Genomic DNA, 12,885 nt, shown 5'->3' with positions numbered 1-12,885 from the left:
CCAATAAATAATAAAATGAATACATGCAGGCTGCAGAACGTTGGTGAACAGACCCTGGAAAGACGTCCTAGTATTCTTCGAATTTCAAGGCAAATTAAAAAAAATATATATAGTGTTTACTTTGTAAGAATCTTTCAAGTGTGATACTAAATAAGCAAAGATTGTACACCTACTACATGTACTTTTATAATAACGCAAGTTGATCCGGTGAACTATAGATGGCGCGCTTTATTGTTTACGATGGTTGCTATGCGGAAATGATTGTGAATGCAATGTGGTTATAACCCTAACAACGATGCTACTGTGTACTAAAATAACGTGTGTACAGTATACTGTGTGGTCAACCGGTAGCTTGACGACATCATCGACACAGAAACAAACTGAAGAGACCCGGTGGCGGTACCCTATCGAAGTCACGTCATCAGCAGTGTGGCCGTCGGTGCTAATTAATACTCAGAGCAACGGATCTACATGCGGTCTTAATTACCAGTCTGCATCTACGCTCTGTGTTCGCTGATCGAATCATCTATAGATTGTAGAACTAGCAGTAAAATCTCTTCACTGTCAGTAGTGTCAATTTGAAAAGTTCCACCCAAGCAATATGTCGACCAATATCAGCACTAGAAGATTTGACTTGCATCAAACTAGCTCCGGAAGAGGATTGGATTATCGGCCCGAGTACTACTTTCCTGCGTCCGATTTTAAGGTACGTCTCATACTCATCGTCTCAGTCATATTTCATAGTCGTAAATCAATTCATAGTAGGCCCTAGGTCGACCTACTAATATCATTTAGCCAAAGTAGGCTTACAAAAGACTCCGAAAAGTATTGAATGCGTGCCACACAGTCAACTCGAGTAAGTTTGGATCCACCCCATTCCTTGTGTAACTTGTAGAATTTGTCTAAAGTAGTTTACACTTACAGTAAGTGTACTTGTAGACCCTACCGTGGCACATAATTTTAATCATCAATGGTAAGATTTTAATGTCGTTATCAAATAAACTCTGATCATTACAGAGGTAGAGTGTCTAGCATGCATGACAAATTTCCACAGCTTTTCCAATAAAAATGCGTGTTGTTTTGCTGTGCATACTGTACATAAAAAAATTGTATGGCCTAACGTTACAGTTACTGGCGATACTGAGTTAGATATCTAACATAGACATCAACTCGTACGTCTACTGGCTAACTAATGTTGTAATATGAATATTGAACTATCCTATGACTGTACCATAAGTGTACAACACCACTTACCAATCTAGTACTAGCTGTTAGGTGGTTCTACATGCCATTATTTTGTACTGACTCTAGGATTAGGAAATTTCGAGATATTAAATCTTTACAGCCAAACCTATTTGTACATCTGTCTTTCCACCTGTAGATCTAGTTGACCAGTCATTCTTTTCTTGTAAAGACATATGCCCTACTGATATTTAATGCACATTATTTTGTCACTGTACTTCATGTTTCTTGTCTCCACCAACAGACGACCATTAACAATCCGCTGCCCCCAGAGCTTGCCAAGCAAGATGAAATCATCAAGCCTTTTCAGACAACCACTGGAGAAGCTCATAATTACAAGTATCATGGAGGTCTTCTGTCCAACAATCAACATCAAAAGGCACCAGGGCACTGGAATATTCATTACAACAAGGACCTCAGAGAAAAGGTATGAAGAAGATGAAGTGTGGATGTTTTGCTTTTTTTTTCCGTTAGATTGTAATCTTGATACAGAACAGGGGCCCGTTTCATAAAACTTGCCATCAGTGACAAGTTGTCATAGATGTGACAAGCTACTGAAATCCTTGCATCTGATTGGCTGAGAGCAAATTTGTCATAGAAATGTGGCAGTTGTCACTGATGAAAAGTTTTGTGAAACGGGCCCCAGAACATCTAAAGATAGTGTCACTAGCACCGGTTTTGTGATAAATTGTAGTTTCATTTGTTGCCAAATGGTTTACTTACAGGTTTAAAGTTGTACATTTGTATGTTCATGCTTGCTTTGTACACGTAAGTGTTCTAATATGCTTCTCCATTTAATAATCAGTCATGTTTTGGCATCAATATTAGTTTTACATAATACAAGTATGTCTTATTTTAACATGTGCATGTTAAGCTTCAGTATCTGAAGCTGTAAGCTGTGCCTACACAAATTTACTTAAAGAGTTACATTCTAAAATCTTGAGATGTAATGCTTTCATGGTAGTGATTTATTCAAGCACTTACAATCAATATTTTTGTGTCTTTATATTTTAGTTGCAACAGAGGGGCTGGCGCAAACCTCTAACCATGGGTCATCAGGAAAGTGAGGCCCAATCACAGTACAAGGGAGACCAGATGCAGCTTGGTGTAGACTTCGACAACAGGCTGAGCGGCAACCCTCAACCAACTACCCTGCAAACGCATCATCTGAATTCTCCGGCGCCAGTCAGGGTAAAGCGCAATTTTCATGTTGTACTCTTATTGCAGCAATTCCAAACTCACGTATAAAACAAACAAAACAAGTCAAAAACAAACAACTTACAAAAAAATGCTGTACAGAACATCGTATAAGTACTTTGTGTAGAAACTGAACAGACAAACAGACATCGTGTAGAAATGTGAAATGATAGCAAAGTTGGCCGAGTTCTGAGAATATATTTTTTAATGTGTATTTTTATCACAGTGTTAAAACTACTGTAACTCCATAAAGCAAGTTTACTGCCTTAAGACTTGCTGGTATTTATGCTAACTCACCCAACATATTACATGTACATTGAAGACTATAGACCTTGACCTCTCTAAATACACATATAAATATTACAATGTACCAAGGTATATGGATGTATGTTGTGACAGTTAATAAAGACCTTGACCTGGCCAGATACGATGGACATGTAGACTTAACATATAGTGTGTTTGTATGTTGTATTTTCACAGGACAGTGTACCCAAGTTTAAGCCAACTCTTGTCCGTGATGATGGTGTTCTTCAGAATCTCGACATTTATGTGCCAACTTCTCACCGAGTTCACAAACGATTCACCCGCCATGAACTGGATGACTACCCAAAGAAAGATGCTGCCACCTACTGGCGATGCGAGGACTACACACAGGCTTGGGGTCACGGCACAAAGCACAAGTAAGTACTGGAAATTAAATCATCACAATATTTGTGTTATCATTTTTTGTTTTACTCTCCATGTGAAAACAACAACAACAACACATTTTAGACAATTGTAGACTGTTTACATTTATTACAACTATTGTACATGGCAGTACATTATAGAAATTCATATATTGTGTGTACAATGTACACTCCTCATTTCAAGTATACATGATCAACTCCTCAAAACTCAATGCAAAACTTTTTGCCTGTAATATCAGATATGCATGTAGTGCATTTATCATGAGATTAATGATCTATTGAACAAGCTTGTGATATATTCATTAGCTTTATGAAGCTGACAAAACAGATGTTGCTTTCTGATACATAATAGTACACTATGGCATCTTGTTGTAAGAGCATTTTGCAATAGAAGCATCTTACAATTTGAATAAAATATTCACTTACATGTAGCTGGCTGATCAAATGAGGTAATAAGTGATAAACTTTTTTTGTCCTGAAACTTATAAATATCAGAATGTTATTTACTGAGAGATATTTTCATCTGACATAATTCACCAGCATGTAGGTTACGCGTGTACATGTAGCTCATCTTATACAAATGTATAACACAGGGTACAGTCTGAATCAAAGCATATTACCATCGGTGAAATATGAGATTTTGTTTGAATTCTGTGAAAAGTGCTGGTTTTGAATTGAGTGTAGCCATATCTTTTTTGACATGTGATATTAGAGGTTAATTTGTTTTTTCTCGATATTTGTTCCACCAGCCCTCTCCCCAAGGCAGCTGAGGTTCACAAGCGCCCCCCAATGACAGATGAGATGGTCTTCAAGACACCTATCCAGGAGCCAGTCCGCTGGCCAGAGCGATTCCAGCGAGTCCCCCACAGCGGCATGAAGTCCACAGCTACCAGTTCCTACCAGCGACCCTCTGACCCCAAGATGACGGAGCTATTCTCATGTCCAGTGGACACTCCCTGGGTCATCCCCAAGGCAGGCCCTGCTCAAACCTTCTCTGTACCAAACATGTACACCACGGAGTACAAGACGTATGCAAGTGGCAAGCCCATCAACGTCTGAGCTAGTCTCAAGTAGTGTAAAAATCACGGACATAAGATGCAAGTTTGAACACTCTGAAGCTGCGTTCCCTGATCCTACATCAAATGAGACCAAAGCAGATAGCCGTGGACTGCTTCCCATTACTACCTTACACTGTAAAGCAAGGCTTGTTGTCAGTGTATGCCATTGAGGATATGTGATCTGCTGCTGTGAACTGGTAAAAAGCTATAATAAGATGACTGGTGGTTATTCAAATTGAGAAATAACAATTCAAGTGATTTAATATCATTGTCATTATACCTTTGACAGTCTCTTGTATGTATGCAGAAGATCAAACTATTGTTCATCAGCTGCCAAAACTACAAATGGGAATTTCACTCAATTTAGTATTATGTCATGGTACACGTACATTGCAGTTAAAACGTTTTAGTAACAATAGAGTCCACTACCACCAAGTTTGTTTCAATCTTCTTCACAATGATGTTCAGATTCAGTTGTTGGTTTGACACAACAGATGATAAACCATTATACCAGTGACAGGATGATCATAAAATAACTTTTCTGTACTCTCCACCAGCCAGGATTGTACCTTTGTATTCCAATGTTTATCTGTCATACCATGATACTTGAAAACCAGGGGACTGGTAGTGTGGATTCAATTTCTACAGAAAGGTGGAAACTGAAAGAAATCAATGTTTGCTGAAGAAATCTTCATAACTAAATGTCATAGAAAACTGGAAAATTTTACCCATATGCATTGCGGGTGACACGGTTGAATGCAGACATTGTCACTGTAAAGCTTCAGTTCTGTTTTCATGTTTTTCCCAGTATACTTTTCCTTAGATCAAGTGCTACCATAGCATTCACCAAAATGTTCATGCATTATGAAACTAACAGTGTACAATCTAGTTTGAATCTAATATTTTCAGTATGAGCATCTACATAGTTCTAAGCATGTTAAATTCATGATGATTGCTGTTAGCCATGTACATCATGGGCTTGCTGCAATGCTCAAGTGCTGAAAGAGATTTGATCAAAGCAAATCAATCATGTATTAGATGACAATTAGGATGCTGAGCAGAAAGTAGTATGATATTAAGCTTAAAAGATATTCAGCTATTATATCAGGAAATATTGACTAGATATGATATTTGGTACAGTTGAACCTCTCGTATCCGGACAAGTCGGGACCGGGGCTCATCCGGATAAGGGATTTGGCCAGATATGGGAGACTCAATGCTTTATACCTGTACATATACATACACATGTACTGATGTAGCCCATTACCACAATGTAGCAACGTGTATAGTGCAACCTTATCATTGTTACATTTGGGGATGTTTGGGGATGTTAAAATGTCTGAAGGTAAGCAATTTGGAAGGAAATTTGATGTAATGTGTGTTAATCATGTTGGAAGTAATATGTAATTTATGTGTGTTTGTGTAGGAGTTCTCAAGGAGTTGGGAATCCCCCTTTCCTCCCGTAATTATTGAAAAAAAAAAAAATCACGGCGAGATTGCATCCGTATAATAGAGAGATCCGGATAAAGGGAGGCCAGATAAGAGAGGTTCAACTGTATTGGAAAAAACAGTCTTGATGCTGACACTCTGTTTTTTGCTCAATTTCTGTTTTGCCATTGTGTTGTACATTTGTAATATATATATATATGATGCACTGAAAGAAATAAAGTATAATATAAATTATGCCAACAGATTTGTCAATCAAATGTATTGAGTAAGATGTGCAAACAGTGCAAAATTATTGGGAAGGAAAGAGAGTGTGACAGAGAGAGAGAGAGAGAGAGAGAGAGAGAGAGACTAAGAGGAATGTGATGTATGGTGTATGTTGTTTGAAAGTGAAGAGTTTGTTTGCAAAAACCGATAAGTCCATTTTTGACGATTTTGAAGTACGGTCTCTGTCATAAAGTACAAAATAATACCTTTTAAATGATATATTGGTCACTACATATAAAGGTACATTTTAAAGTAATGGTCAAAAGAAGCAAAAGTTTTCTTATTATTCTCTTTATTTTTCTTGACCATTAATGGCAAATATCTCCATTTGACAAATATGGACTTATCGGTTTTTGCAAACAAACTCTTCAAGTGGAGAATACTCTGATCATTCCAATTATTTTCCAATAAGTCTTGATGGGTGATAGAAGACTTAATAGTGTACCACATGAAGAGTTTGTTTGCAAAAACCGATAAGTCCATATTTGCCAAATGGAGATATTTGCGATTAAAGGTCAAGAAAAATAAAGAGAATAATAAGAAAATTTTTGCTTCTTTTGACCATAACTTAAAAGATATACCTGTATATATAGTGACCAATATATCATTTAAAAGGTATTATTGTGTACTTTATGACAGAGATCGTACTTTAAAATCTTCAAAAATGGACTTATCGGATTTTGCAAACAAACCCTTCACATATTCTTTCTTGGGTATGTATATGGCCCTGAGAAAACAACAAGAACATGCTTGGAAACGGCAGGAACATGTTTACCAAACTGTCAACTTGGTAAACCTTTTTCAGGACCACATACCACCCATTGTTCTACCACCACAGAAGCTGTCAGAAATTTCATCAATAAGTCTTGACTTAGTAATCGTGTAGGTCATAACCATAACTAAAAAATACAGCTAGACAGTAAATGGTTGTTCAAATGATCAACTGAATGGTATTGCAACTGCCATATTAGACTTTACTGAAAGCTACAATGACACAAATGATGAGTTTGTTTGCAAAAACCGATAAGTCCATTTTGGAAGATTTTTAAGTACGGTCTCTGTCAAAAAGTACAAAATAATACCTTTTAATATTGGTCTCTACATATAAAGGTACATTTTTGAAGTTATGGTCAAAAGAAGCAAAAATTTTCTTATTATTCTCTTTATTTTTCTTGACCTTTAATAGCAAATATCTCCATTTGGCAAATATGGGCTTATCGTTTTTTGCAAACAAACTCTTCAAATCGTCCTTAATACTGTATCTGAAATGAAATAGATGTCTGTCCTTTGTGATCATTATTTTTACGGGTCGATGAATACACGAACATACATACACGAACATACATATACACTGTAGCAGATAGTAATGCTGTATGATAAACTGTAGGTGATTGTACCGGCATTATCAAATAACAACCTGTAATTCCTTTTTGTAAGTGATACATGTCCACCTAAAATGTATAAAACTGATACCGGTAATGTGGCATTTTAGTAGAAATTTAGACATAGGTTTATGTCAAAATTAATTGATATTTCATCAGTTGTTTGAGCTAAAGTAATATAGGAATATTATGGCATGATCATCAAATACCAAAATCCACTGATCTCTAATCATTTCAGGGTCAGAGTTACCCAATGAATACTCTGCTTTGTGAAATTACAAATAGAACTCATCTTAATGTTTCTATGATACCGGCTATCTATTTTTGTTTCAGAATTTTACTAGGAAAATGAGAAAACACGGCTAGAATCATGTTCCAGAAATAATTCATTTTGCTATCAAATCTCTTGAAACACACCAAATCGATCACTCCCGGCATGTTTTAGATGTAAATGTAAAAATAATAATGATAATGATAATAATTTTTTGAGTGTTTTTTTAAAGTATAATTCACGTTATTTTCACACAAATTTTCTTCTTTCCACTGACTCAATGAGAAACTCAAGAGGGCGCTATAATATTTACATATCCCGAAAAACAAAACAAAAAAGCGAAAAGAGGCCGAAGGACGGCGGCGAAGCCTTTGTCACGTCAGTCAATGAGGTAAAGAAAACGGAGAAATTATCCATTTGTAATAGCCTATACAATTCAAATTAGGTTTCATATTACCGAACTTTCCCATTCTTTCTTTTTCCATTTAGAGTTTTGTGTTGGGCCATCAGCGATCGACTATGACCAATCTATAGCGGCAGCTATTAACTTGGTACATTGCTGAAGAAAATAATTTTGTTCAGTCCCGCATGTTGAAAATTGTGTAATCTCCAGTAAAGTTCTCGTGAGAGCAGACGAAGAAGTTTACGACCGATGGCGATGGTATCTATCTCTTCTCGACGTTGAGCTTCATCATCATCATCATCATCATCATCTGGTACAGGAAGAAGGCGTTGGCCTGTAATTCCCGATCACTACTTCTTGTTTGGCCTGTACTTAACTAAGTGCGACAGAGTACGACATGCGCAGGAGTGGAGTCATGGGAGATCAAAATGATGCTCCCACCAATATTTGTCTATATATCTTTTAAATTTTTCAGTTGTTGGCAAGACCACTATATGTTCCGGCAAGCTGTTCCAGTCCTGTATTATACGTTTGCTGAAAGACTTGCTTCGAACATCCAATCTGCAATGTTCTCTCTGGATCTTGAAACAGTGCCCTCTTGTGGTTCTACTTGTAGGTTGGGAGAAGAAGTGGTCCTGTGAGATGTTGAGAAGTCCGTGCATGATTTGATGGACAGCAATCATGTCTCCTCTTCTTCTTCTGTAGAACAGAGAGTACATATTCAGATGCTTAAGTCTGTCTTGGTATGGGAGGTCCTTGATTTCGCGAACCAATTTGGTTGCCTTCCGCTGGACTCTTTCAATTTTCATTGCATCTTCTTTGTACCTGTTGTGCCATAGAACACTCTTATCTAACATTGATACATGTAGCCAAATAGTCAGCCTCCGAGTAGAGACTGTGACAGATTTTCTCATGATTACTTTGTCTTTGCAATTTACGCCATTATCGTGAAATATAGCAGAACGTCTGGTCCACCACTCGCGTCTACGGCATCACCGTCATTCATTTCGTCATAGCCGGTACGCGGTACCGGTCCGGTGACTGTTTTCAACCTCCATTACTAATTAGTAGTAGTACAAGTACTAGTACATGTAGTTTAGTGGTAGTAGGCCTAACTGTTAGGGCCTATAAACTATAGGCCTACACTCAACAAAAAAGAAAGTAAACACTTTTTGAGGTCATATTTTTCAAAGCAGATTTTGATGAAAATCAATTTATTTTATACCATATTAAAGGTAATTTAATTGACTATTTAATCCATAGGTTAATTAAAAAGAAAACGTCACGCATGGATGAGCACATTCGTTTTTCTCCTCCAAGGCACAAAATTAAAATTTGCAAAAATTGACATGTTTTCTTTCATTTGCAAATGCCCTTCACGATAACATTGACAACAAAAGACCAGTTTAACACAATGAAAGACATGAATGAATGAAAAAGCAAACATAAGTTATCATTCTCTTTATCTCTTTATAACCTCTACGAAAAGCAAAGTGGGAAACTAAAGGGGGAAAGTAAGTACTTTCTGCCAAGTCAAACTTGTATGATATAGGGAATAATAAGCATAAAGATGATTAAATGAGCAGAATTTCTTTATTCATGTCTGTTAATCTAGTGATTTAAGAATTCATCAGACAAATTCAAGAAGCGAACATTATTTACAATTTCCTAATTTGAAAAAAAGCTCCATTTTCTACCATTTTTGGTAATTATTACTTGTCTTCTCATTTCATTTGAATTTAAATTTGACATAATATTCTCTATTATCCTCCATTATTAGCCTTCATTGATCATTTGGGCTTTAAAGATATCATAGAGATCAAATGTTTATGTAAACTTGTAACTTTTTTCATGTTTCGTTTTGTGTGAAATTTGTTGTTTGTTCTTATTGTGCTATTGGAGAGCACATATGCATTAATGACAACTTGTTCAGTTTTGCAATTTTTACTTTTGTGCCCTGGAAGAGAAAACAAGTGTTCACTCATGCGTAAAGTTTCCCTTTTTGGTGACCTAACAGGTTGATAGCCAATTAAATTACTTTTAATATGGTATATAATAGATTAGCTTTCAGCCAAATATTATATGAGAAATATAAACTTGAAAAAGCGTTTACTTTCTTTTTTGCTGAGTGTATATAGACTTTGCACATAGTGAAGACGCACAAAAAAAGAAAAAGAAACCTATTTTTCATTATTTTTATTGTGACTAATGGCATTATCGGGAAATAAGTCCCCACTCCATTCACCGCCATTCAATTCGTCATAGCCGGGGACTCGAGTCAACCTCCTTAGACTTCGCACATAGTGACATACAGATCTAGTGGAGACGCACACGCAAAACGAGAGGGGACCGATATCACGACTTGGCCTGACTGTTACCTTATCATTTAGGACTTGCCAGTTTATTGATTATCTATTTAAGTGTATCAGTGGCAAACAAAGCTGCTGAAAACTGCTTATCCAATAGTGGCGAGCCAATGGAATGAAATAGAGTTAAAAGGGGTGTGAGCTTTCAATCCTAGCACTGTAGCAGAATCTGCATCAGAGGCAAAATGACAAACAGGTAGGGAAAGCAATCACATAGACATACTCTAAGGACTTCACACAACAAGAACAGTCAGGGACATGCTAGGGACATAGAACAACGAAAACAAAAGGAGAGGGTAGGCGGTCACAGGCAAGGAGCCCAACAGGTAAAGGGAGGGGGATTAGAGCAGGAGGGTGGACAGACAAAAGACAGAGGAGGGTCAGTAATGATCCTGAGGACCATGGGGGCAGTCATTGAAGGAAAAGGATGAATAGGGAGGCAACATCAAACAAGATAAGGAACAACAGAGGGATAAAAAAAAGGAAAAAGAGTGAAATGACAACAGCAAGGGGAAAGGGGGGGGGGGGAGCTGCTGAGCAACAGTGAGCCTTAATAAGGTGTGCCAAGAGGAGGCAACAAAATTATTTTTGAGGATTATTTATTTATCTACTTATTTGGATGATCATTAATTCATTTCTGCAACCACTAGAACCCTCTGAAGATTTGCATAACTTAGACCTCCCGAAAAGTGGCAGAATAATCAGCAAGTTGATTGTGGTCACTCTCGTGGAAGAAGAACTAAATAAAGAAAAAGAAGAAGTTCAGATTTTCTAATTATTACAAAATACACTCAAGATTAGTGTGGGCAATACTGATAGTGTATGATGTAGCAATCTGGCAATAGACATCTAGATCTAGTCGGTTTACTAGCAAAAGCAAGACTAGTCACTTGTTGCGAGGATGTTGGTACTCAGCAAAGTCCATTTCTGGATATGATGCTAAGGATGTAGCCCGACCAGACGCCGTGCGTGTTTTGTACAGGGACAGGTCGACAGGGCTGTGTATGGTTACAAAGGATGAAGCTTTAGTATAATGAAGCTGATGGACGGTAGTGCAAATATTTACATAGCGCAAGTAATAAAAATAATTAAAAAAACCAACCAAACTAAAAAACTACCTCCTGTGTGGAGCTAGCATGCAGAGTTGCAAGTCCTGAAGACGCCCAGTGATGTGGCTGTGATGGTGTGTGCAGGGAGTGCATTCCATAGCCGTACTGCTGTTGGCATGAAGGAGTTATCCACATCCTTAGTGGAGTGAGTTGTCATAAGTTGGCACTTGGAAGGAGGATTATTCCACAATCTGATGTTTTTATTTCCCAGTATTAGTAATTGAGTGTTTAACTAAGCACCACATTTGCAGACTTTTCTTACAGCATCAATTTCTTCTGCTGTTCTCTCTGACCCCTTTATTTCAAAGACCATTCTCATTGTCCTGTGTAGTGTTTACTCCTTGAAGGTAGGCCTAGATCTACTCTGCTTTGGTCATGCCATAACCTGAATGATTTGTGATGTCATTTGTCATGAAAGAAAGATATTATTCAGAGAGGTGAAGGTTCAGGTGTGAGTTTCTTCAATTTGTCACGCTCTACAAATTAAATTTGTTAAGATGGTTCCTTTTTTCCGACATGTTTTTATGCCTCCGCCACGAAGTGGTGCCGGAGGCATTATGTTTTCGGGTTGTCCGTCCGTCCGTCCGTCCTTCCGTCCGTCCGTCCGTCCGTCCGTCCGTCCGTCCGTCCTTCCGTCCGTCCGTAATGAATTTTGTGGACAGGGTAACTACCAAAACCTTTTGAGGTATCCTAATGAAACTTGGCATGTATGTGTATTAGGGGGTGAAGTTGTGCCTATCAACTTTTGGGTGCACATGCTCAAGGTCAAAGGTCAAGGTCAAATGCTTACAATTTTACTATTTCCCCCATATCTATGCAATGCCTGGAGATATTTTCTTGAAACTTAGTGTATACATGTACTACCCAATTAAGATTCTCTGGTGAAAGTTTGGGGTCATGTGGTCAAAAGGTCAAAGGTCAAAAGGTCAAGTAAAATGTTAAAATTTCACTTTTTTCTCTGTATCTTGGAAATTGTTCAAGGTATCTTCATGGAACATAGTGTATATGCATCTACTGACTGGCAGTGGTTATCTAGGGAATTTAGGGTTCATGGGGTCAAAGGTCAGGGGTCAAAGGTCAAGGGCAATACTTCAAAATCTTACTATTTTCCTTATATTTATGCAATGCCAGCAGGATATTTTTTTTTTTAAACTTGATGTATGCATGTCTAACCCAATAGAGATTCTCTGGGATTTTTTTTTTTTGCCAAGAAGGTCAAAGGTCAAAAGGTCAAAGATCAAGTGAACGTGCTGAACTTACTTTTTTCTCCATATCTCGGAAGTGGCTCAAGTTATCTTGAAACTTAGTACATGCTGAATTTATGTACGTTCTGCGTGACAGTGCTTCTCTTATAAATCAAAGGCCAGATGAAAATGATAACAATTTACTGTTCAATACAGAAATTGCGCTTTTTCTCCATACCTTGAAAATTACTCAGTGCATAAACTTATGAAATGG

At 37.5% G+C, this 12,885-nt stretch overlaps 1 protein-coding gene across 1 annotated transcript; it reads left to right on the top strand.

The window, feature by feature from the left end:
* The first annotated feature begins 446 nt into the window (after nucleotides 1–446).
* Nucleotides 447–4,384, top strand: LOC139744843 (stabilizer of axonemal microtubules 3-like). Its single transcript, XM_071655256.1, has 5 exons — nucleotides 447–706; nucleotides 1,487–1,669; nucleotides 2,257–2,433; nucleotides 2,920–3,119; nucleotides 3,875–4,384. Exons 1-5 carry the CDS (start codon nucleotides 602–604, stop codon nucleotides 4,182–4,184), a joined length of 975 nt encoding a protein of 324 aa, XP_071511357.1. The 5' UTR covers nucleotides 447–601; the 3' UTR covers nucleotides 4,185–4,384.
* The last annotated feature ends 8,501 nt before the right edge of the window (nucleotides 4,385–12,885 follow it).

The sequence above is a fragment of the Diadema antillarum genome, unplaced genomic scaffold, assembly GCF_040938485.1.
Source record: "Diadema antillarum isolate AM-2024a unplaced genomic scaffold, OU_Dant_1.0 seq00001214_RagTag, whole genome shotgun sequence".
Lineage (NCBI taxonomy): Eukaryota > Metazoa > Echinodermata > Echinoidea > Diadematoida > Diadematidae > Diadema > Diadema antillarum.
Note: the sequence above shows the minus strand (reverse complement) of the source record. Positions and strands in the feature narration are given on the sequence as shown.